Source organism: Podarcis tiliguerta (genome assembly GCF_965153285.1).
Source record: "Podarcis tiliguerta genome assembly, chromosome: Z".
In the NCBI taxonomy this organism is placed as follows: Eukaryota; Metazoa; Chordata; class Lepidosauria; order Squamata; family Lacertidae; genus Podarcis; species Podarcis tiliguerta.
The window spans coordinates 12,657,200-12,678,078 of NC_139553.1; the positions used below are offsets into that span (position 1 = coordinate 12,657,200).

A 20,879-nucleotide genomic window follows, 5' to 3' on the forward strand; every position below is an offset into this window, starting at 1 on the left:
TGCTTTGCAAAAATGCGCATAAGGCAAAATGGGACGCAAACAGGTCTATCAGGAGAAATCGGCTGCCATGTCTTCACAACGTGTGTGTGTGTGTGTGTGTGTGTGTTTAATTGTAAACTGCTGAGGAAATGGTGGAGAAGTGAAGCTGTGGCCATTCCTGGACAAGGGTAACCTGACCATTGCAGTCCATGAGCTGGCAACCTTGAGGCTGGATTACTGCAATGGGCTCTATGTGGTGCTGCCCTTGGGCCTGGTTTGGAAGGTCCAGCTGGTGCAGAAGGTGGCAGTCAGACTGCTGGAGGGGGCATCTAGAACATGGGACACCTCGAGAACATGGGACACCATCGTGAAAACAGCTGCACTGGCTGCCTATCGACTCCTGAGCCAGGTTCAAGGGCCTTCCATTAATTTACAATGCCCTGAATGCCACGGACCACCCAAACCCTTATGTCCCAGCTCAATCGCTGAAGGACTACTGTTGTCCACTGAGTTGCTGGGGCTTATTTGACATCAACATGAAACAGAGTCTTTAGTAAACCCACAACCCTGAGATTAAGAGTCTTGTGCTCTACCAATTGAGCTATTCCAGCAGCCCAAAAACTTCACACACACACACACCCCTCACAATTTCAGCATCACCAGCCTCTAAGTGAGAAAATTATTGTCCATTTGTCAGCAGGAAAGCTCTGCTGAGATCTATAGATTAGGCAGTGCTTCATAAAGCCAGCAAATCTCCCACAGAGCTCTGGGACATAGAGCTGGCTGAAAGACTTACGGAATCTAATAAGAGCATGCAGGGGAGCCAAATACAAAGATCCACTTGTTAATACATGCACCCCCTGATCACCTATGGTTCTAGAGCACATGGATTTGTGACACCTCCCAAGGCATAGGGGAAAAAATCATTTTGGTATGTTTGTTTTACAAAATAGTCTTGTCTTAACTTTATTCCTAATGAACGCTTAATACTGGTAATAACAGCAACTGTAGATTCTCTCCCTGAGTCAAACTAAGCCTCCTACAGTTGTTGTTTAAAATTACTTTATTTTAGTGATTCAGTAAAATGCTTTGCAGTTAGTTGTGTCTGCAGCTATGCAATCTGGACCAGTGCTTTTTGGAAACACAGTGCAAAGTGTCAATGCTTAAGCAAACAAGCATTCTAGTCCTCATTGTTCTGAGGGCAGGCTTGCAGCACTCCATCTCAGGAACAGGGTCGGGTCAAATCCGCACTAAGAAAAAGGAGTCATTCAGAAATGGGAGAATCTGTAATATCTAGCACATTTGCTAATTTGGAACCATTTCTTCTGCTTGTTAAAAGAGAAGAGGGGAAACCTCTGAGACACACACACACACACACACACACACACACCTGTCCCTTTGCCTCAGCTCCTGAGATTTCAAGTAAACACTCCTAAGATATTTGAAATGCTGTTGCCAAAATAACAAAGGCTAGGAACTGGGTCTGAATGCAAACAAAGGTTCTATGTAGCTTGAAAATTTTACACCCCTGTACCAAATCCTGTGCTCACAGTAAAATGAATAAAGTATCCCTGCTCTTGGTGGGTTGGAGTCAGGTCATTCCTGTTCATGACCAGCATCATATCTCACAGCTTAATGTAGAAAGCATAGCCTAGAATTTTGAAGATGGGCAGAAACTCAAGGGTCACCTTGCTCGGCACCCTGGAGTCTGTCAGAAAAAGGCTCCCACAGGATGCAACCCAACCTCAAGACCAGTGGTTCCCAATCTTCTTTTCCCCCATGGACAACTTGAAAATCCGAAGACCACTTAATGACTTACTACAATTTCTGTCGTGCTTGCTGGTGCTAGATGCTGCATGATTATTTGTTTAAAAATTATTTCTCCTTTTCTTTCGTATATTTTGTTTCATTTGTCATCTTCAGTTGAAGGGCAGTGTATAAATTCATTATTATTATTACAGTGGTACCTCAGGTTACGTACTTAATTCGTTCCGGAGGTCCGTTCTTAACCTGAAACTGTTCTTAACCTGAAGCACCACTTTAGCTAATGGGGCCTCCTGCTATCGCCGGAGCACGATTTCTGTTCTTATCCTGAAGCAAAGTTCTTAACCCGAGGTACTATTTCTGGGTTAGAGGAGTCTATAACCTGAAGTGTATGCAACCCGAGGTACCACTGTATTGGCAAAATACAATTCACATTCTACAGAATTCAAATTGTATTCTCCCATCCTACAATCTAAGAAATAAATGAAGCAATACAAATACATTAAGAAATCAATGTGAATATTTAACGGGGACACAATGATTGTAGCACCAGTGGTTCATGCACCCCTGTTTGCGAACCCTGCTCATGAACAAGAGTTCTGCCCTTCTTCTGGAAAGTCTGTCTCACAAGTTCTTCCTTCTGTTCCCAAAGAGGTCCTTTCCCCACAATCAGAACCTGCTGCTTATCCTTTCCCTCGTCACCTCACTCTGTAAAATGACACCAATCAAAATTAACCACACTAAATGTCTTATGCACAAGTGTGTGGTTTGGGTTTTTTCAGTGGCGTAGCATGGGGGGTGCAGGGGGGGCCGGCTGCATCGGGCGCAACATCTGGGGGGTAGGGTTAGGGGGCGCAAATCCACAGGTTAGGGGGTGCAAATTACTTGCCTTGCCCCGGGTGCTGACAACCCATGCTATGCCACTGGGTTTTTTGTTTAAAGGGGAAATTATTTCAATTTTTCAGTAAGGTTAAATTAACAGTAGGGAGTTTGGGCATCTCCAGGGAACCTGTTTATTGGGCATTTGTCCCACTTTGCACATGGGATGTCTTCCCATCAATCATTTGTTCACTTCACACTTTTCAATGCACTTCCCATTCACTTTCCAAACAACCAAAGTCTGCGATTTATTTTAAGTGGATTTGTTGCACTAGGGTAGAAGACCGCTTAATTTCACTTTAAATGCACAAACCTAAACTTCCGGTATACGTGCTGGGATCCCTCCCACAAATACCGGCAATCTAAAGGCGTCACTACATTTTAAACATCCTCTGTGATGCTTGCAATTCTCCTTGGTTTTGTGTCGCTAGTAGAAAACAAAAGCCGCATATGCTCCTTCATCTGGCGCTAAGGAACAGGAGCACGTTAGGTGCAAAACACAACACAGTGACGAGGCCCCTCCCCAAAGGCTCACTTTTCTTGGTCAGCACGCTGCTACCAGAGAGGGATCTCCAAGACAAGCAGAGAGCATCTTCCAAGGCTAAGAAGTTAAACAGCTGCGGAGGCAAAGTCACCACTGCGCAGGCAGGAAGGCAGCTTGCCGGTCCCGTGTCCCCCCGCCCCCCACCAACATCATTGCTGCATTCCCAGAGCTTGGAAGTTCACCAGGGCAGCCGTGGGCTCTTTGAGCCTTTGCCAAAAGAAAAAGAAAAAGTGGTCCACGGCTGGGCAGCATGCCAAAACACTTCGCACCTCACGTCATCTGCTATTTCAACCCAGCGCCAGCCGGACTAAAAATACAGAGTTAGCACTTCTGGCTCACTGGCATGGTGGGAGACTAAAGACGGGGGTTCAGCAGCAGCAGCAGCAGCAGCGCTGTCCTCCTACCCTCCACGCTCAACAGCAGACACTTTTGGCAGGCTGAGAAGATGCAGCACACCAGGGATAGGCTGTCTGCACTGCCGGAAGGAAAAGTGCTAGAGGTATGTGTGTTTCTCCCTGTGTGAAAACTTGGCACATGGTGATGTTTTTACTTCATCTCAGACCACACAATTTGGTGGTGGTGGGGAGTTTTGTTGGAGAGAACAGCTGAAATGTTCCAGAGCCCTCTCCCCTAGGTGTAGAAGGGCACAGAACACCAGGCCTGCCGCTTTCTGACAAAACCCGCACAGCGATGGTTAGGAGCATCGGTGGAGCGCATCGTTCCGATCCAGCATACTCCAAAGCCCCGATACGATCCAGCAGTCAGAAAGGAAATACAGAATCCGGGTTTGTGGCAGACCCCTCCCCACTGTGCACCCTCCCCCTCCCCAGCCTCTGACGTCAATCAGAGGCGGACGAGCTCCTCCGAGCGCGGAACAAGACACCGACGTGCTCCTCTGGAAACACGCACGTCTCCCTTGCACGCTCGCTCTTCTTTCCCAGCCCCTGCACGATCCCATGCGCGCGCCCCTTCCAACCTGGTCTCTTGGTACTTGCACAGACACGCGCCCGGTGTGTTTCTTTTTGCCCCCTCACCCCAAACCTCCCTTTCCATAAATGTTCATCCATGCACGACGCGGAGACTATATCAAATTCCTCCACGCTCACTCCTTTCCACACTCCTTGCTTTTTGCACCCACGACCCCAACTCCACCCGGTGCAGGATTCAATCTCTCACTGGAGTAACGGGGGTCGGAGAGAAAGAGATGACCCCCTCGTGTGTCCCCCCCTCGACCATCACCATCATTGCGCCCGCAGCTCTCCTTTTACGCGCCGCCTTTTTACGCACGGCCTCCGAGCGTACCGATAGGTTTCTTTCTTTAGGGCTAGCTTGCTCCTTCGCTTTGCATCCCGATCTCACCCCCTCCTTTCCCCAAAAAAGAACCCGAGCTTGGATTCACCTGACTTTGGCCGCCACCGACGCCACGGCCTCGTTGCGGAGCGAGCGGCGTTTGGAGACGGCCGTGCCCATCGTCCTCCTCGAAGCTCATCGCCGCCACCGCCGCGCGGAGCCGCCACTGCCGCTGTCACCACCGCCCATGCCGACCCCCACCCCCAACTCTGGGGACAGGCTGCGATCTCGGCTGCTGCTGCTGCCTCGGCGGGCCGAGCGGAGTCCGCCTCCTTCCAGGCAGACCCCTGCGAGTGTCGCTGGAGGAGGAAGAGCCGGAGGAGGAGCCGCCGCCACGACTAGCCGCCCCTCGGCGCGCATCGCGGCTGCTCATTGACTGCGGCTCGGGCGCCACAGGAGAGACCTGACGGGGCGGGGTGCAGGAAGCCCAGGCTGTGCCATGCCTATATTTGGGGAGGCTCTGGAGCGGGGAGGGAAAGCGCCGGCAGTGGGATCGGTGGAGTGCTTCTGAGGTTGTGCAGAGTGCCCTGGCACCACCTTGACAGGAGGCGGCCGAGTGATCTTGTAATCCGAGGATACTGGCTCAACGCGGAAGCTCCGAGCCGGCTGGGTGCGTTGGCCGCAAGGCAGTCGCGATGCCCCTGAGGAGATGCATGCTTGAATTAAATAAAGCTAGACCGACTCTTGTCCTGTGCAAAGGACAATGCCGTCTCTTAGATATGCGCCCTCACTGACTACATCCAAGCACTGAACTAGCATCGTAGCTCAGTGGTGGAACACCTGCTTTGCATGCAGAAGGTCCTAGGCTCATCACCCTAGGCTGCACGAAAAGTATTTATACAGGGAAGAGTACCCCTGTGAACATGCAAAGGTTCATTCTTTCAGTTCTTTCTTCAGCACTGCCAGCAACAGGAACTGGCTTTGACACTATCTGCTCCACTTCATTAAACTGTGGGCTACCAAAAATCATACACATCCTCTTGCCACCATGAGACTGTTCCCTTATCAGATGATGCAGCGAGGGGCGGCGGGGGTGGGATAAAGCCCTGGTTCTTCACCGCTGCGGGAGAAAAAAGTCACAGGATAGGGGACTACTTCTTCAGCCTGAAAAATCTCAGCTTTTTTCAAAACCAGGGACAAAGTTCCAGTCCTTAAGGCTGCAAATATATATCTGAAAGCAATGTAGCTGAATAAGACTCCTGGCTCCTTCTCCCTTCCCAATTATGCTCGCAAAACCAGTCTAAGTTATGCAATTAAGAGAAAGCATTGACATTCTGCAAAGTCATCCAATTTGTGGGATTTATGGGGGGCAAAGAATTCTACTACAGTAACATAGTCAAACCCCCCCCCCAATAGATTGCACATACAAAGACTTGCTTATAATCTTGTTGGTTGCATCACCAAGTATGTGGTCTGAATACTCTTAAAACATTATATGAAAATGTGAAGTGTGGCTGTTAGTGCAGATTAGCAAGTCTCTTTAACTGCACAGTACTGCATTCTGCTGCTTTTCTATGTGCAGGGAGCGCTTGTATTTGGAGAAGTGGATGTATCCCTCATATGAGCCCCCATTCACAGCCTGAAGTGCAGCAGCCCCAGTACAGTTTCATGACCTCCGTAAAAGGATTAAACCACTGGATAGAAATAGAAGGGTGTGAAGGTCAGGTCTCCCCACTGTATTCTCACGCAAAAATAAATTATTCACCCTCTGATCAGCTTCTCACGTGCTGCGTTTCCTCACAGAATGAAACAGCCTGCTCTGTTCTTCAAACACACACACTTCCTCTCCAGGGAGTCTTATTTGTCTCAAAGCCATATGCTCACCCATATCCACCACCACACCCCAGTTGCAGGTAATTTGGCGCTGTGGAGCACTTGTCCTGATTTGCTCAAAGCTGATGAGGTTAGACATGGTGTAGGATGGTCCATTTGGGGAAGTGGAGCAGTGCCCCACCAACCTCAGAATGTTCTCAGCCAGCTCCCACCCACCTGCCTTCTTATGTTAAACCAGTCCAGGTAGATAGCCCTGGCTGTCTCCTTCTTCTTCTTCCTTAGTCTCAGCGTCACCACTTTATCTGCCTTCCACCCAACTAGTCCCAAGGGGCACAGTCTGGAGGGATAAGGGCTCGCTGATTCACTCATTGTGGGCTGTTTACCTGTATTCTCCCTGGAAAAGGAGAAATGTGCCCACCATGACAGACTCTTCTTCCACGGTAATCTTGACCCCATTAACTTTTGGCTCCTGTCCACTCCTTTCCCAAAACTTGCAACTAGATAAGCTGGAACATGTGCAGAGGAGACCAGCCAAGATTCCCAAGGGTCTGGAAACCACACCTTGAGAAGAAAGGTTGAAGGTGTTCGGTATGTTTAGCCTGGAAAATAGATGTGATAGCCATCTTCAAAGATACCTCAAGGGCTGTGCCACGGAAGATGTAGCAAGCTTGTTTTCTCCTGCTTGGGAGAGTAGGACTCAAACCAATGGCTTTAAGTTACAACAAATGAGATTTCGACTAAACATCAGGAATAACTTTCTGGCAGTAAGAGCTGTTTGGCAGTGGAATGGACCTTGGAGGTTTTTAAGCGGAGGTTGGATGGCCATCTGTCATAGATGCTTTACTTGAGATTCCTGCAATGCAGGAGGTTGGACTAGAGGACCCTTGATATCCCTTCCAACTCTACAATTCTATGATCACTGTCATAAATAGAAATCAACATATCTCTAAGCAGGCCAATAGGCTGATGAATCAAGGGAGCAGCAGCACATCACCCAATCAATTGTGTGCAGCACACACAGCTGTCCCTTCTGCATGCTACATTTTCACAGTCTTCACATTTTCTCAGCTAATCCCAAGTACGTCTTAGGTGCACATCAGAGCTAAACAAAAGATCCCTTGGGAAGTGTCCAAGACAGTCAGAGGAGATGTGATTTGGAGCCTCCCCTTTGTGCAAAGAGGGGGAGCCCCAAAGAAAACCAAACATACCTGCCTTTGTTTTCATGCAGAATGATCAGTGCAGGATATTTTAGTTTCCCAACAAACAAACACAAAACAATTGGTTTCTGAGTTGTTGCACAGAAAAAACTAAGAGCTCCATTAATGGATCCAAAAATTATTTCATTTTTAGGTTCTAACAGGAAGGGCACTTGCTAATACTGTATATAGATGCAGAAATAGATAAAGTATTTTTAAAGTTAATTTTATCATACATGTTATTTACTAATCATATTATTTATTTATTTCATACTGCTTGATTGTAAATAACAAACGAACCCTTAAAGCAGTTTATGAAAAGAGAGACTATCTGTAAAAACATTTTTTTAAAAAAGCAGTTTAAAACAGTCAAATAATAATTAAAATCAGTGATAAGCTAAACAAAAATTAAAACATTCTATATATCTGGGTAGGCTTGTCTAAGCAATAATGTTTTATGCAGGCTCCAAAACGAGTAACAGTGAGGCACCTGCCTAATTGTCAATAGGTGCTGCCACCTATCGATTTCTTACAAATATGGAACAGGTATTATGTGGTGGCACCTGTAATAGGGCCAATTCTGCAGGTCAAAGCAGTTGAGTGGGCACATGTGGGGAAAGGCAACCTCTCCAGTTAACTAGTCCCAGGTTGTTAAGGGCTTTATATTCTAATAGTAACACCTTGAACTTGGCCCAGTAGCAAATCAGCAACCAGTGCAGGCCTCTGAGCTGAGGTGTTACACGCTGAGGGGCTCACTCCTGTCAGCAACCTTGATGCAGTATTGTCCTCATATTACAATTTATATCTGGTTCAGCAATTGCACATAAAATGAAAAAAGAAGATCTTTCTACACAAATTTCCCAGTCTGATACCACGTTTATAATTAATCTTTTGACGTACATACAGACTGTGTGTGTGTGTGTGTGTGTGTGTGTGTGTGTAAAGGGACCCCTGACCATTAGGTCCAGTCGTGACCGACTCTGGGGTTGCAGCGCTCATCTCGCTTTATTGGCCGAGGGAGCTGGCGTACAGCTTCCAGGTCACATGGCCAGCATGACTAAGCCGCTTCTGACGAACCAGAGCAGCGCACGGAAATGCTGTTTACCTTCCGACTGGAGCTGTACCTATTTATCTACTTGCACTTTGACGTGCTTTCGAACTGCTAGGTTGGCAGGAGCAGGGACTGAGCAACGGGAGCTCACCCCGTCATGGGGATTTGAACTGCCAACCTTCTGATCGGCAAGTCCTAGGCTCTGTGGTTTAACCCGCAGCGCCACCCGCGTCCCTACATATAAACTTTAAATAAATTATTGTTTAAACATGGTGAACCCATAGCTTTTGGGGTTTTTTTTTTGGGGGGGGGGAACCTAACCCAAAGCTAGTTTTGTTTTTTTAAAAATAATTTTTATTAAGTTTTACATTTTGACTTCAACACAATCATCATTATCACAGGAAAAAACCAAAGCATATGCAAGTCCCAATCTCCCCCCTCCCCACTCCTCTCCTGACTTCCCTCAAATTCCTCTTCTGGTTCTTTAAATATCAGTTTCTCCTGCTTGTTTTATTCTGCCTTAATTTTGTATTCTTTTGGCTAAATGTCATTGCATTCTTGTCATTTTTATACCACATTTTTCAAAATTACATCTCACGTTTTATTATTTTCCCAGTTATTGCCTCTTAGTTTTTATGCTCGTTTTCTTAATTGTAAGTGCTTAGTCAAACCCTGCTAGTGAGTCCACTTCTTTACACTGTTTCTGTAAGTACATCATAAATGGTTCCCATTCTTTTTTTTAAAGTCTCTGTTGTCCTTGTCTCTAAGTTTTCCAGTGAGCTTCGCCATTTCAGCATATTTCATCAGTTTTACTTGCCATTCTTCTTTTGTTGGTATCTTGTCATCTTTCCATTTTTGGGCTAGTAATATCCTAGCCAATGTTCTAAAGGTACCCCTGCCCGTACGGGCCAGTAGTGTCCGACTCTAGGGTTGTGCGCCCATCTCACTTAAGAGGCCGGGGGCCAGCGCTGTCCGAAGACACTTCCGGGTCACGTGGCCAGCGTGACAAGCTGCATCTGGCGAGCCAGCACCAGCGCAGCACACGGAAACGCCGTTTACCTTCCCTCTAGAAAGCGGTCCCTATTTATCTACTTGCACTTAAGAGTGCTTTCGAACTGCTAGATGGGCAGGAGCTGGGACCGAACGATGGGAGCGCACCCCGCCGCGGGGATTCGAACCGCCAACCATGCGATTGGCAAGTCCTAGGCGCTGAGGTTTTACCCACAGCGCCACCCGCGTCCCTTAGCCAATGTTCTAGCAAACATAAATAAAAACTATTTATGTATGCTAGAACATGAGCTAGGATATTTTTTTGACCTGCAATGCCTAGCAATAAAGCTTCTGGTCTTTTAACAAATGCCAAAGCTAGCTTTTTTTAAAAAATGTATTTTTATTAAAGATTTTCTTGGTTTACAAAAGTATGTACAATGTCTCTCTCTCTTGAGCTGTTTCCGTATGGCAAGCCTAGTCTTGGTGACAGAGTGCCAGTCAGAATAGAACATAATAACATAAGGAGAGCCTGCTGGGTGAGGCCAATGGCCCATCTAGCATCCTGTTCTCACAGTGGCCAGCCAGATGCTCCTTACGGGAAACCAGCAAGCAGAACCTGAGCACAAGAGCAGTCTCCAGCAGCTGGCATTCGGAAGCACTGCTGCCCAGGACTGTGGAGGGAGAGCTTCGCCATCATGGCTAGTAGCTATCAACAGCCCTCTCCTCCAAAAACTGGTCTAGAGTAATCCTCTTTTAAAGCCAATCCACGTTGGTAGTCCATTACCGCCACCAATGCTGTTTCAGTATGCACTGTGTGAGATCCAGTGCTGAAGGCCTTCTGGCAGTTCCCTCATTGTGAGAAGTGAGGTTACAGGGAACCAGACAGGGGGCCTTCTTGGTAGTGGCGCCCGCCCTGTGAAACCCTCCCACCAGATGTGAAGAAATAAGCAGCTATCTGCGTAGCGTGGGGGTGCAGGGGGGGCCGGCCGCACCGGGTGCAACATCTGGGGGGGGCGCTCGCACTCGCAGCTCTCTGCCCCTACCTGGCTCACTCACTCTCTCTCACTGCAGTGTTGGCTGTGCAAATCCGATCCGAGCCGCCGGGTCACTGCCCGCTGTGGGGGGGGGTGCCAGGCATGCGGTGCGGTGCGGAGAGAGAGCGAGGGACTATCTGGGGGAGGGACAGTGCAGCAGGGGGCGCAAATTACTTGCCTTGCCCCGGGTGCTGACAACCCACGCAACGCCACTGGCTATCTTCTCTTTAAAAGACATCTGACGGTTTAGGGAACTTTTTAATATTTAATGCTGTATTGTTTTTAACACTTGATTGGAAGCCGCCCAGAGTGGCTGGGGAAACTCAGCCAGATGGGCAGGGTATAAATAATAAAAATTATTATTATTATTATTATTATTATTATTATTACTATTACTATTACTACTAATACTAATACTACTTCGTTTTATCTGTTCTGAATCTTCCAACAATAAATAAATTAGACTGTGCTAAGCGGACCGCTGGTCTGATCTATGGTGGCACAGAGGTCAGTGAATGGTGGTGTGGCTAGCCTGGGCTGGTGGTGGTGGGGCTACCAAGCCCTTGGACTCTCAGTCAATGCCCGACGTAGCTGACCGCTGGCACCTGGCCTAGCCAGGACCCCACCAACAGACGAAGGGAGCTGCCTGAGGAAACCTGTGCCAACCTGATAATCCAATATAGCATTGCATGGGTCTTTCCAGGCTGCCTTCAGCACTGACCAGATCAGGGGTGCCCTGAATAAAGGGGGAGGTGAGGCGAGGTAATTTGAACGGCAAGGCTCATCAACTTTGAGGGCTCCCGGCGAGGCCCCTTCGGCCCCTAGGGACCAGATTCGGCCCACTTAAACTTCAGCAAAGTGGCTGCAAGGGGGACTTTTGTTTCTTTGAATCGCTTATCCAGGACGACGACAACCACCAGAGCATCCGCACTGCTACCTGCCAGTCACAGCCGAAGTTTTCAGACAAATAGATCCCCGCCCGCTGATCAGGCTTCACGCCCCCTGAGCAGATGTTCCCCCAAGACGACCCGCCCCCCCTTTCGTTCCCAGCGAGGCGGCACGATCGATCAATCAAGGGCTGAGACGCGGCTGTGCTCCAAACCCGCTCATTAGCGAACACCCAAATATCATAATTGGAAGGGAATTATGCCAATCAGGGAAATGTGCGTCTGTTTACTCTGCATGTTGTGATTTTCTGGGTTGTTTCGGCGTTGGGGGAAGAGAACAGCGATGATACAGGGAGATGGGTCAAGGGGAGCGAGTGGTCTCACAAGGTCGGGTTGCCGATTTCAAAAATCGGGTGGGTGGGGCCAGAGGGCGGGGCCAAGGCAGAACAGGTGGAATGTGACAGCCTCGTGGACAGAACCTCGTGGGTTCTGCCACCTGGACATCCCGCTCTCCACTCAAAGCCATTTTGATCTTTTATCCTGGGATAATGAAAGGTAGGCTCTAATTACTGCCACCATTTTCACAAAAGGCCCCTATGCCTTTAACCTTACCACGGCACGATCGGCAGAAATTCAAAGGGCAAAGGCTTCTATCTGCAAAAGCTTTCCGTAATGAATTTCTGGCCCTTGCACAAGCTTTGAAGTTTATAAAAACCAAAGGAACCTTGCTCACGCAATTTATGGCGCGCGGGAGTCTCTGTTATTCTCAACCCGCACGAAACAGGACTCCATTATATACCCATTTTGCAGATTGGGGACCAAGGTCTAGCAGACAGTGATGTGCCCACACAAGTCCTACGTGATAGAGCTTGAACCTCAAACCAGATGTTGGAGTTCCAGGCTCCGGGCACTGACTTTTTTGCCCATTGAGCTGGTGTCAAAGGCGGAGCACCTCGAGCCACGTTGTTTTTCTGGTCAGTTGGCAACCCTCCTGTCTTATGCCTCTTCTGGACAAGAACATAAACATCTCTCGCCCTCTAAAATTGGCAGGATGGCCTGGAAGAGTACCAGCCCCTCCTCCTGTCTGGCGTTCCTTATATTTCTTTTCACTTACCCTCTTTCACGGTTTCCAAGCTCCGCTTCTGCTCTCCAGGGGAGAACGGCCAACGGAGCAATTAACTTGATCTCAGTCCATCAGAGGATGAGAGCGAGGCGGGGAAGAGGAAGAGGAGGGAGGGGAGAGAGAAACCGTTTGCAAACGGGGGTCGCGATAGATAAGCAAAGTTATGTTTTCGTCAGAATTGTCGCCATATTACAGTGGTTATAAGCCTTGCCATGCACTCTTTGAGTGGTTCCGCATACCTGGAATGTGTCCCTGAGCTCTGATAATGCTTCTCGCTGCCTGGATAGAGGACTGAGACATGTGCGTGTCTGTAGAAACTAGCCTACTGTACAAAAGGGAAACTTCGCATTCTTTGTTCCACCTGCTTCTGCCTAACAACAGAACAACAACAAATTGATTTGCAATTAGATGGTATTGCCCCTTTCTTCCCCAATAGAAGCCCCTGCAGAGAAAGTGAACAGCTCAGGATTAGCAAATTCCATTTTATTTTCTTAAAATTTTAAAGAAGCGTTCTGCTGCGGTCTAGCACAGGAATGGGGAACACCTCAGGCCTAGAAGCCAAATGCAGCCCTTCGGGTCTCTCTGTCTGGTTCTTAGGCCCCTCCCCAGACCACACCTCTCACCAGTCTTGCTTCACACTTTACTTTAGTGTTTCCAGCCTGGCTGGGACTTGTCCTTCACTTGCCAGGACAGAGGTCTTTGTGTGTGTGTGTGTGTGTTTTTGTTAAAGCTGCCTATCGTACAAAGGTAAAATCTGTATTTTTTGCTCTGCCCACTAGTCCCCCCCACCCCTGGCATATGGCCCCCAGAAGGGAGTGCGGCCCCTAGGGACGGATAAGGTTCCCCACCCCTGCTTTGATTGCTCATATTGGGTTCAATCAGCTTGAAAGACAAGGAAAGAGGAGGTCACTGAGCCCTGACATAGCTGGCTTTTTATTGCCAGCAACATTAATAAACCTCCCAATGAAATTAAAAGGATAATGGGCACTGGATGCCAACATTGTTTTGATGGATCTCCTCGAGGATATATTAAGACAAGAGGACGTGGGAATCATTTTAAAATGTAATGACTGCAGCAAAATTATTAATTGCAGAGCGTTGGAGGCAACATAAAGATACCAACAAACTGGAATGTGTGTTTTTTAAAAAACAACAACCACCACCAGGAATCTCTCATGTTGACATCTTTGATTATTAGAAATGGTAGAAGAGGAAAGCCAAATAAGTTAAAATGAAGAGGTGCTTCCAGATGTTGCTGAACCACAACTTCCATCAGCCCTAGCAAGCATGGCCAATGGCACACAATGATGGTTGTTGTAGTTCAGCAACATCTGGAAGGCCACAGGCCTGCAGTGAATTTATTAGCTTAGGGGAGGGCTGCCCCCCCCCAGGTGTTGCAGGACTACAGATCTCAACTGTCCCAGCTGGCATGAGTGATGGTGAGAACTACAGTCCAGCAACATATAGACACCACCTTGGCCAACCGTGGCTTTAGACTATATAAGGCAATGGTGGATGGAGGAAGAGATCAGTTTTCTGAAATGTGTTTATGTGCATGTGTATTTAAATTTAAACAGGTTTCTGGTCCTCATGAAGATATGCTTACAGGTGCATCATGTTACATGCTCATAGGCAGCATAGCAAGGTTGTGTGGTGTCTTGCGTGGGATGAAACGCTTCTATGGTACAGCTTGACGAAACCGGAAGTCTTCAAATGCTGAACAGCAGGGGAACATTGTGTATGTGAGTATGTGTGTGTTTTCACAAAGAATATGGTACTTCAGAGATTATCAGTGTGTAGGCAATGGGGAGATGGAATTCAAATGTGACATTTCTTCCCACCCTAAAGAAACAGATGGATGAGTTGGGACACTGGCACAGTCTCTGAATATGGATAGATTTCACTCACGTCCCGATTAAATGCATCAGAGGGCAGAACAGAACCTTCCCCTAAGTCAAGCTGGCTGGTGCCACGTAGGGATGGCTGCATTAGTAGCCAGTGCCCCTTGAGTCTGGTAGCACAGAAGGCAGGGAGCCTGAAGAGCAGGAGTCAATGCCAATGACAAGAACATAAGAAGAGCTCTGCTGGATCAGGCCAGTGGTCCATCTGTTCTCACAGGGGCCAGCCAGATGCAACAGTGGGAAGCCCACAATGGATATGCAAAGAAGAGCAACTATCTCCTCCTGTGGCTTCCAGCAACTGATATTCCAAAGTATTACTGCTTCCAAAGAGTCAGAGCATATCCATTATGACTAGTAGCAACTGACAATATTATTACCCTCCATGGAGGTGTCCCAATTTGATTCAAAGCCCTCCAAGTTGGTGGGCATCACGGCCTCCTGCTGGAACAAGTTCCATAGTTTTAACTATACGTTGCATGAAGAAGTACGATAAGTGCTTTCTTTTATCTGTTCTGAATCTTCCAACATCCAGGTTCACTGGGTACCCACAAGTTCCATTGTTAACGGAGAGGAGGAAAAACTTTTCTCTCTCCACTCTTTCTATCCCACACATCATTTTGTAAACTTATATCATGTTGCCTCAAAACACTGCCACGTTTTCTCATGGGGGGCGGGGAGTCGCTCCATCGCCTTGATCATTTCAGTTGCCTTTTTCTGTGCTGAGGGCAAGGTGTTGCAGTCTTGAAAAGGTGACAGACAGATGACTTTGCAGCCTGACACAGCTTCTCATGCTGAAGGCCCCCAACAAAGCAGTGTATGGAAATAGCATTTTACTAATGTGCTGAGATCAGTGCACCTAAAGGTGGAGGCAGATTGCGCCATCAGTGTAGCAAACTGGAAAGGGGAAAAGAAAAGAAAGGTAGAAGCTGGGATATTATTTCCACCACTGCATAATTTGGTTCTCTCCACACCCTCTGGAGCTTCTGTCTCAGGTGAGGCAGGTTGTCACAAGGGAGAGAGCACCCTTTCCCATTGGGCAGCATGACAACTGCATGCTTTGGGAAAAGAGGAATTTTTATTCTCCAGGGTTAATTTGCCTTTTTAGTTGCTTTTGCAGTTCCACTTTACATGCCATGGGTATAGCCAGGATTTATTTGGGGGTGGGGCAGGCTTTATGTTGGGGGGGGGCGGAACTGAGTTATCTACGATGCAATTGGTCAGTTAGTTAAGCATTTTTATTTATTTACTTGATATAGGTGTGTTACATGCTTCTATTTATATCTTTACCTTCCTCTTATAACTAGCAGGTAGAGCAGCATTCAGTGTCTCTTGGAAGAGCAGGTGACCATAGTTTCTTCCTCTGATGCTCCAGGAACTCCCCACCCCCACCCCTGCTCCACAGTCTCCAAAAGCAATGAGGGCCAGTATGATGTGGAAGCATGAATTAAATTGAGGAGATGAGAATTCAAATTTCTGCTTGGTTACAATGCTTGCTGTTTAAGTTTAGGGCTGGTCACCCTTGCTCAGAACTGGCCAACCTCATAGAATAGTGATAGGGATGCAGAGGGAACCGGGGCAGGGTGGGTAGTGAATAAATGAGGCAAGCTATATCTACCCACAAAAGGGCTGGCTCAGAGTAAGTTGGTGCCCTGAGGCAAGAGGGAATAACTCCTTCTCCTCTTCATTTCCTTTAAGATGGGACACAGTTCTTTGGGAGGTTCTCCTGCGGAAGCCCAATGAACAGGAGTTGTGCAAGAGCCCTGTGGCTGAGGAAAAAAGCAGCTCTTACACCTTTCAGTGAAGTTTGCCCTAGAGAATGCCCCTGTGGGTCTGATAAATCCCTGAAGCTGATACCCTTAACAGCAACCCCCCATAATATATTATACCACCTTAACCCACAGAGACACGCCCCCCTCCACCAACATGCCTTGCCACCCGAGGCTCAGGGCAGAGCGAATTTGGCCAACAGCACAAAAGAGGTTCAAGTTGTTGGATTTTTATTTTTTTAAAAAAACATCTGAACACACAGAGCGACGAGACAGCCCAACATTGCTAAGATGGAACAAGGTTGTCCAGATGGCCAGAGGCAGGAGTGCCCCCTTCTGTGTGGAAATGCCACAAGTGTAAAGTGAGCCAAGGACTCCCAGACGGAGCTTCAGAGAAAGGCAGAAGGGCAAGAAAAGTCCTTCTCCCTGCTCTGCTGTGGAGAGCAGGACCAGCTAAGGCATCTCAATTGGTGGCGTCTTCTTAGCGAGACTGCTTGCCACAACCACTGCTGGGCAACACAGCTCCCAACAGATGGTTTTCTTTTCACACCGTGTCGGAGTCGAGCAAGGAACATCCAGACTCATTCTGCATGCTAACATTCAGGCTTCTTACTAATTGCTGGCAAAACCTTTCACACACACCCTCCCTCCCATTGCAGATGCTGGTTCAAGAACTAAAGGGGGGGGGGGTAAACAGTAATTTAAGAGTGCTGAAACCCACTTCTCCACCCACCCTTTAAAAATATAGACATGCACACTCGCTTTCTCTCTGCTGTTGCCATCTTGTTCATAGGACAAACAGGCATACAAAATGCACCGTTCACTCCACACGCCCAGCCTGCAGGAATTCAGTGCTGCCCTGGGATCTGTTTGGGCCAAGCTGCTGGTGAAAGGTTTCTGGAGAGCTGCATTTGAGAAATGGTGGAAGGGGGGAGTTTAGCCATGGTCAGGAGCCCTTTCACTCTTGCTACCCATGCTGGGTTTAGGCAAGAAAGAAAGAAAGAAAAAAAGGCACCACTTTCATCTCAGAACAAGGAAGCGTTGTAATGGCAAAGAGAGGAGGCTTTGTAATGAATGGGAAAGGATTTCCTGAGCCACTTCGGAGCCCCCCAAAGCAGCTCAGCTCAGCTCGGTACCACTGCTTCCTTGGCTGTCCTGGCTGATGATGCTGATACGCTTTCTGCGCCGGACTTCTTGGTCCTGCTAGGAGCAAGAAAAGAAGACAAAAGGTTTTCACTCACACTGTTAGGCCCCAGAGGTCACTGACAAAGGGCTCCCCTCTGGGCTCTGCCGTCCAGGGCCAAAAGCTCACATGTAAGGGGGAGGAGCAAGCATGAGCTGTATGCGTCTTGAGCTTCTTGGGAGTGTGCTGTGTGCAATTTGGCATCGTTAAGACTGTAAAAAGCAGAACCCTGCTGGATCACATCCCCCACCCACCAAGAGCGAGGAGCTGCTGAACCTGGCTCATTTGACATTCTCACCTGGGAAGTGGTCTCCCTGCCAAAGCAACTTGCCAGAGGAGGAGAAGGGGCAGAGTTTCTTTGCTGAGTGGGGAGGAAGAGAAGCCTCTTTCTCCTAGCACAGCATAGGGGAGCGGAGCACGGGGGGGGGGGGGAGAGAGAGAGAGATAGAGAGAGAGATAGAGATAGAGATAGGGAGAGAGATAGAGATAGGGAGATAGAGAGAGATAGAGATAGAGATAGGGAGAGAGATAGAGATAGGGAGATAGAGAGAGAGAGAGAGAGAGAGAGAGAGAGAGAGAGAGAGCAGGGTGGTGGTACAAAGGTGGCCTACTTTTGCCTCTGCCCATGAGCATCCCAGGTATGTTGCTCCTGACAGAATAAATTTCTCAACATAAGGCAGCTCCTTGGCCCCAATCTAGGTCAGCATCCTGATTTTTCTAGCTGTTATATCAACTTGTGTTCAGTGGGTGATGGAAGGTAGAATTATTTGGAGAGAGGGAAAAGGGGAAAAAACTTCTGTCTCTCGCCACTTACTACACATAACACCTACCATCTCTATCATGTTTCTCTGTCAGATATCTTTTACCAAGTTCAAAAAATTTGCTTCAGCCTCTAGTTCACTGGGAAGGTACTTCAAACAGCCCACAATTGCAGATTTCATTTTTGTAAAAAAAAGAACACCTCTCATAGGTACACATTAGTTTCTAGTCCTCATAATTGCAAAGGTAAATGCAGCCACATCTGAGCTACCCTACTGTTGCCTCTACTCCTTATAGGTTTAGAGTGGTGTGCATGTGTGCAGTTTTTCACTAGATATAGCTCACACAGTAGCAAGTGTGTCTTCACAGCTCTAAAGGTCACAAAGCAGCATAACAGGAACAGAATTCTACCCTTTCCATCTCTGAATCCCACTCCTAGAACATGTTATAAGATATAAGATATAAAATAAAGATTATTCCTGAATGTTTACAGAATATTTTTTCCCTTGCAACTGAGGAGCCAGTGGAAGCCTTCTAGTCATGTAACAATGTCTAAGACCCCTTTTGGCAAGATAAGCTCCACCTCACTCTTGTATTGGCTCCACTGCATTATGGGAAGACAGTGGTCAAACCAGTAGGGCCCAGGGGAGCTCTTACGGAGTCGGAGTCGTCTTCAGTGTGGTTGCTCAGGAAACTGACATAGTCGTCCTTGTGGCTGCCGAGAACTTCCTCCTCATACTCCGTCTGATAGTCGGACTCATCTGAACAGAAGGCAGGTAAGAGGGAGAGACTCATTCAGCCCAGAGGTGAGGGAAGGCACAGCTGGTTTCCCCAAGATGTGGGGTGAAGCACCTGCCTCAGGTGATGGAAGTGCAAGAGGCAGCCCTCTGCCTGCCCAACTCCTTCCACTGCCACCAAGAGGAAGGTGTGCCAGTGTGTGGCACTGCCACTTGTCTTCCCCGCCAAATGAATGGCAACACTTTGAGGCACACCCTGGCTCCCACTGAGCTTGGCAAGGGCTAGCGGTGGAAGTGGGATGCAGTTTCGTGGGCCGGGAGGTGGCAATTCCTGTTTCATCTCAGGCGGCAAGATGGCTGGGTCACCTCTGGGAGAGGGGACAGCAGGAAAAGCAGGAACCCAAGGGCTACGTGGATGGGCATCGCCCACCTGCCTCAACCCGCCCCCCTAAAAACATGAACAGATTTCCTGGGGATCCTTGAGCAACAAACACAACAAAGAAAGGAACTGGAGTTCTGGTTTTTGGTGCAGCCGTGATCCCCACCCGCAACTCACCATCCACTATGACAGCCTTGACTGGCTCAATTCGGGAGACAATTTCCGCCAGGTCTGTGAAAGAAGTTGTGGGACAGGTCACCACCTGGAAGAGAAGAGATGGGTGCTTAAGAAGAGCCTGGCTTCTGGGTCAGGCCAGTGGCCCGTCTCATCAAGCATCCTGTTCTCACAGTGGCCAACCAGATGCCCCAAAGAGGAAGCTCCCAAGGCGCACCTGAGTACAGCGGCCCTCTTCCCGCTGACACCTGTTCACGCTGCCACCGCCAAGGGTGTCTTCATCCATTAAGTTCTTTATTGTCATTAATTCAAATTATTAGTTGCTTGACACACGTGAAGAGCCTCCAAGCGGCTTTCAGAATTTTAAAAGCAGAAAGCATGACACAAGATTGCAAGGAAAGAGTACTGCATTACAATAAAATAACAAAAAATAACCTCAAGAAAGCCTGAAGCTGATAAAGCAGCGGCAAAAACAACAGCATCAACGGACAGCAAAATATTATAATGTGTCAAGTGCTTATGAGACAAGAGGTTTCACCTGGAGCCAAAAAGGTGTTTGTGAAAGCGCCACACTGACCTCCCTGGGGAGAGTGTTCTACAGGCAGGGGAGCCACAACTGAAAAGGCCCTTCCCCTTGTTGCAACCCAGTGTGAGAGCCAGCGATGGTGCAGCTGGACTAGGACTTGGGAGACCAGGGTTCCCACTCTGTCATGAAGCTCACCGAGTATGACCTTGAGGCAGTCACCACCTCTCAGCTGCACCCACCTCACAGGGTTGTTGTGGGGATTAAATGAGGAGAGCGGAGAACGCTGGATGAAACTTTCAGTGCCTTGGAGAAGGAGGTTTGATATAAAGGCAAGAAATGAAAATAAGATGATAAACCCTCCGAACCTCCCTCAGAGGAGGCACCTGGGAGAAGGCCTCATATGAATATATTCCCTGCCCCCCCAGCAATTATAATAGCATGCTCAACTTCATGCTGAAAAATGAAGCCTAACAGGGAGGGCTGGGGCAGTGCAGGGGCTAGGAGACTGAAAGTGATGCATGAAAAATGTCATCTGCTACGAGCTCACTAGGATGCTTCGGGTGCAAGGCACAAGGGATAGGAGTTGCAAGCTGAAACATCTGGAGGGCACCAGGTTGGGTGAAGGCTGTACTCCTGACCAAGCTGCTCCTCTGCCCCTATCTAGGAGACTGGAAGAGGGAGCGCTTGAGCCAAGCCACACAGAGCCACGGCAATGCCAGAGGGCCAGGATCACATGCCCTGCAGCAGAGGAAGGGAACATCTGGTTGTAGGAGCATTAATTAAAGGCTGCCAGCCCAAGAGTCCCTAAATCTTAAAAATAGTTACAGAGGCCACTCCGCTGGCTGGCTAAGAGCTATTGAACTGAGCCACGAGGCAGTAAGATC

General features: G+C 48.2%; 2 protein-coding genes and 1 long non-coding RNA gene across 12 annotated transcripts in view; 1 reads left to right on the forward strand and 2 right to left on the reverse strand.

Moving 5' to 3' along the window:
- NSMF (NMDA receptor synaptonuclear signaling and neuronal migration factor) overlaps positions 1-4,805 on the reverse strand; it is a 47,902-nt gene extending 43,097 nt beyond the window's left edge. For both annotated transcript variants that reach the window (XM_083423787.1, XM_083423786.1), the window contains exon 1: positions 4,566-4,805. In XM_083423787.1, coding sequence (XP_083279913.1) covers positions 4,566-4,636 — 71 coding nt within the window. In that variant the 5' untranslated portion in view covers positions 4,637-4,805. The remainder of the gene's footprint in view (positions 1-4,565) is intronic.
- LOC310669704 lies at positions 3,395-15,945 on the forward strand. The gene is made up of 3 exons (XR_014507283.1): positions 3,395-3,665; positions 14,148-14,312; positions 15,776-15,945. It is a non-coding gene; the product is annotated as an uncharacterized lncRNA (long non-coding RNA).
- A 506-nt stretch (positions 15,946-16,451) lies between these two features.
- The window catches only part of PNPLA7 (patatin like domain 7, lysophospholipase), a 113,686-nt gene continuing 109,258 nt past the window's right edge, over positions 16,452-20,879 (reverse strand). For 5 of the 9 annotated variants that reach the window (XM_083423416.1, XM_083423412.1, XM_083423410.1 and 2 more), the window contains 3 exons: positions 19,473-19,557; positions 18,837-18,940; positions 16,452-17,440 (listed from right to left, as the gene is read on the reverse strand). In XM_083423416.1, the coding sequence (XP_083279542.1) occupies positions 17,357-17,440; positions 18,837-18,940; positions 19,473-19,557 (273 nt within the window). In that variant the 3' untranslated portion in view covers positions 16,452-17,356. The remainder of the gene's footprint in view (positions 17,441-18,836; positions 18,941-19,472; positions 19,558-20,879) is intronic. The other 4 variants (XM_083423413.1, XM_083423409.1, XM_083423415.1 and 1 more) reach the window with 1 other exon arrangement.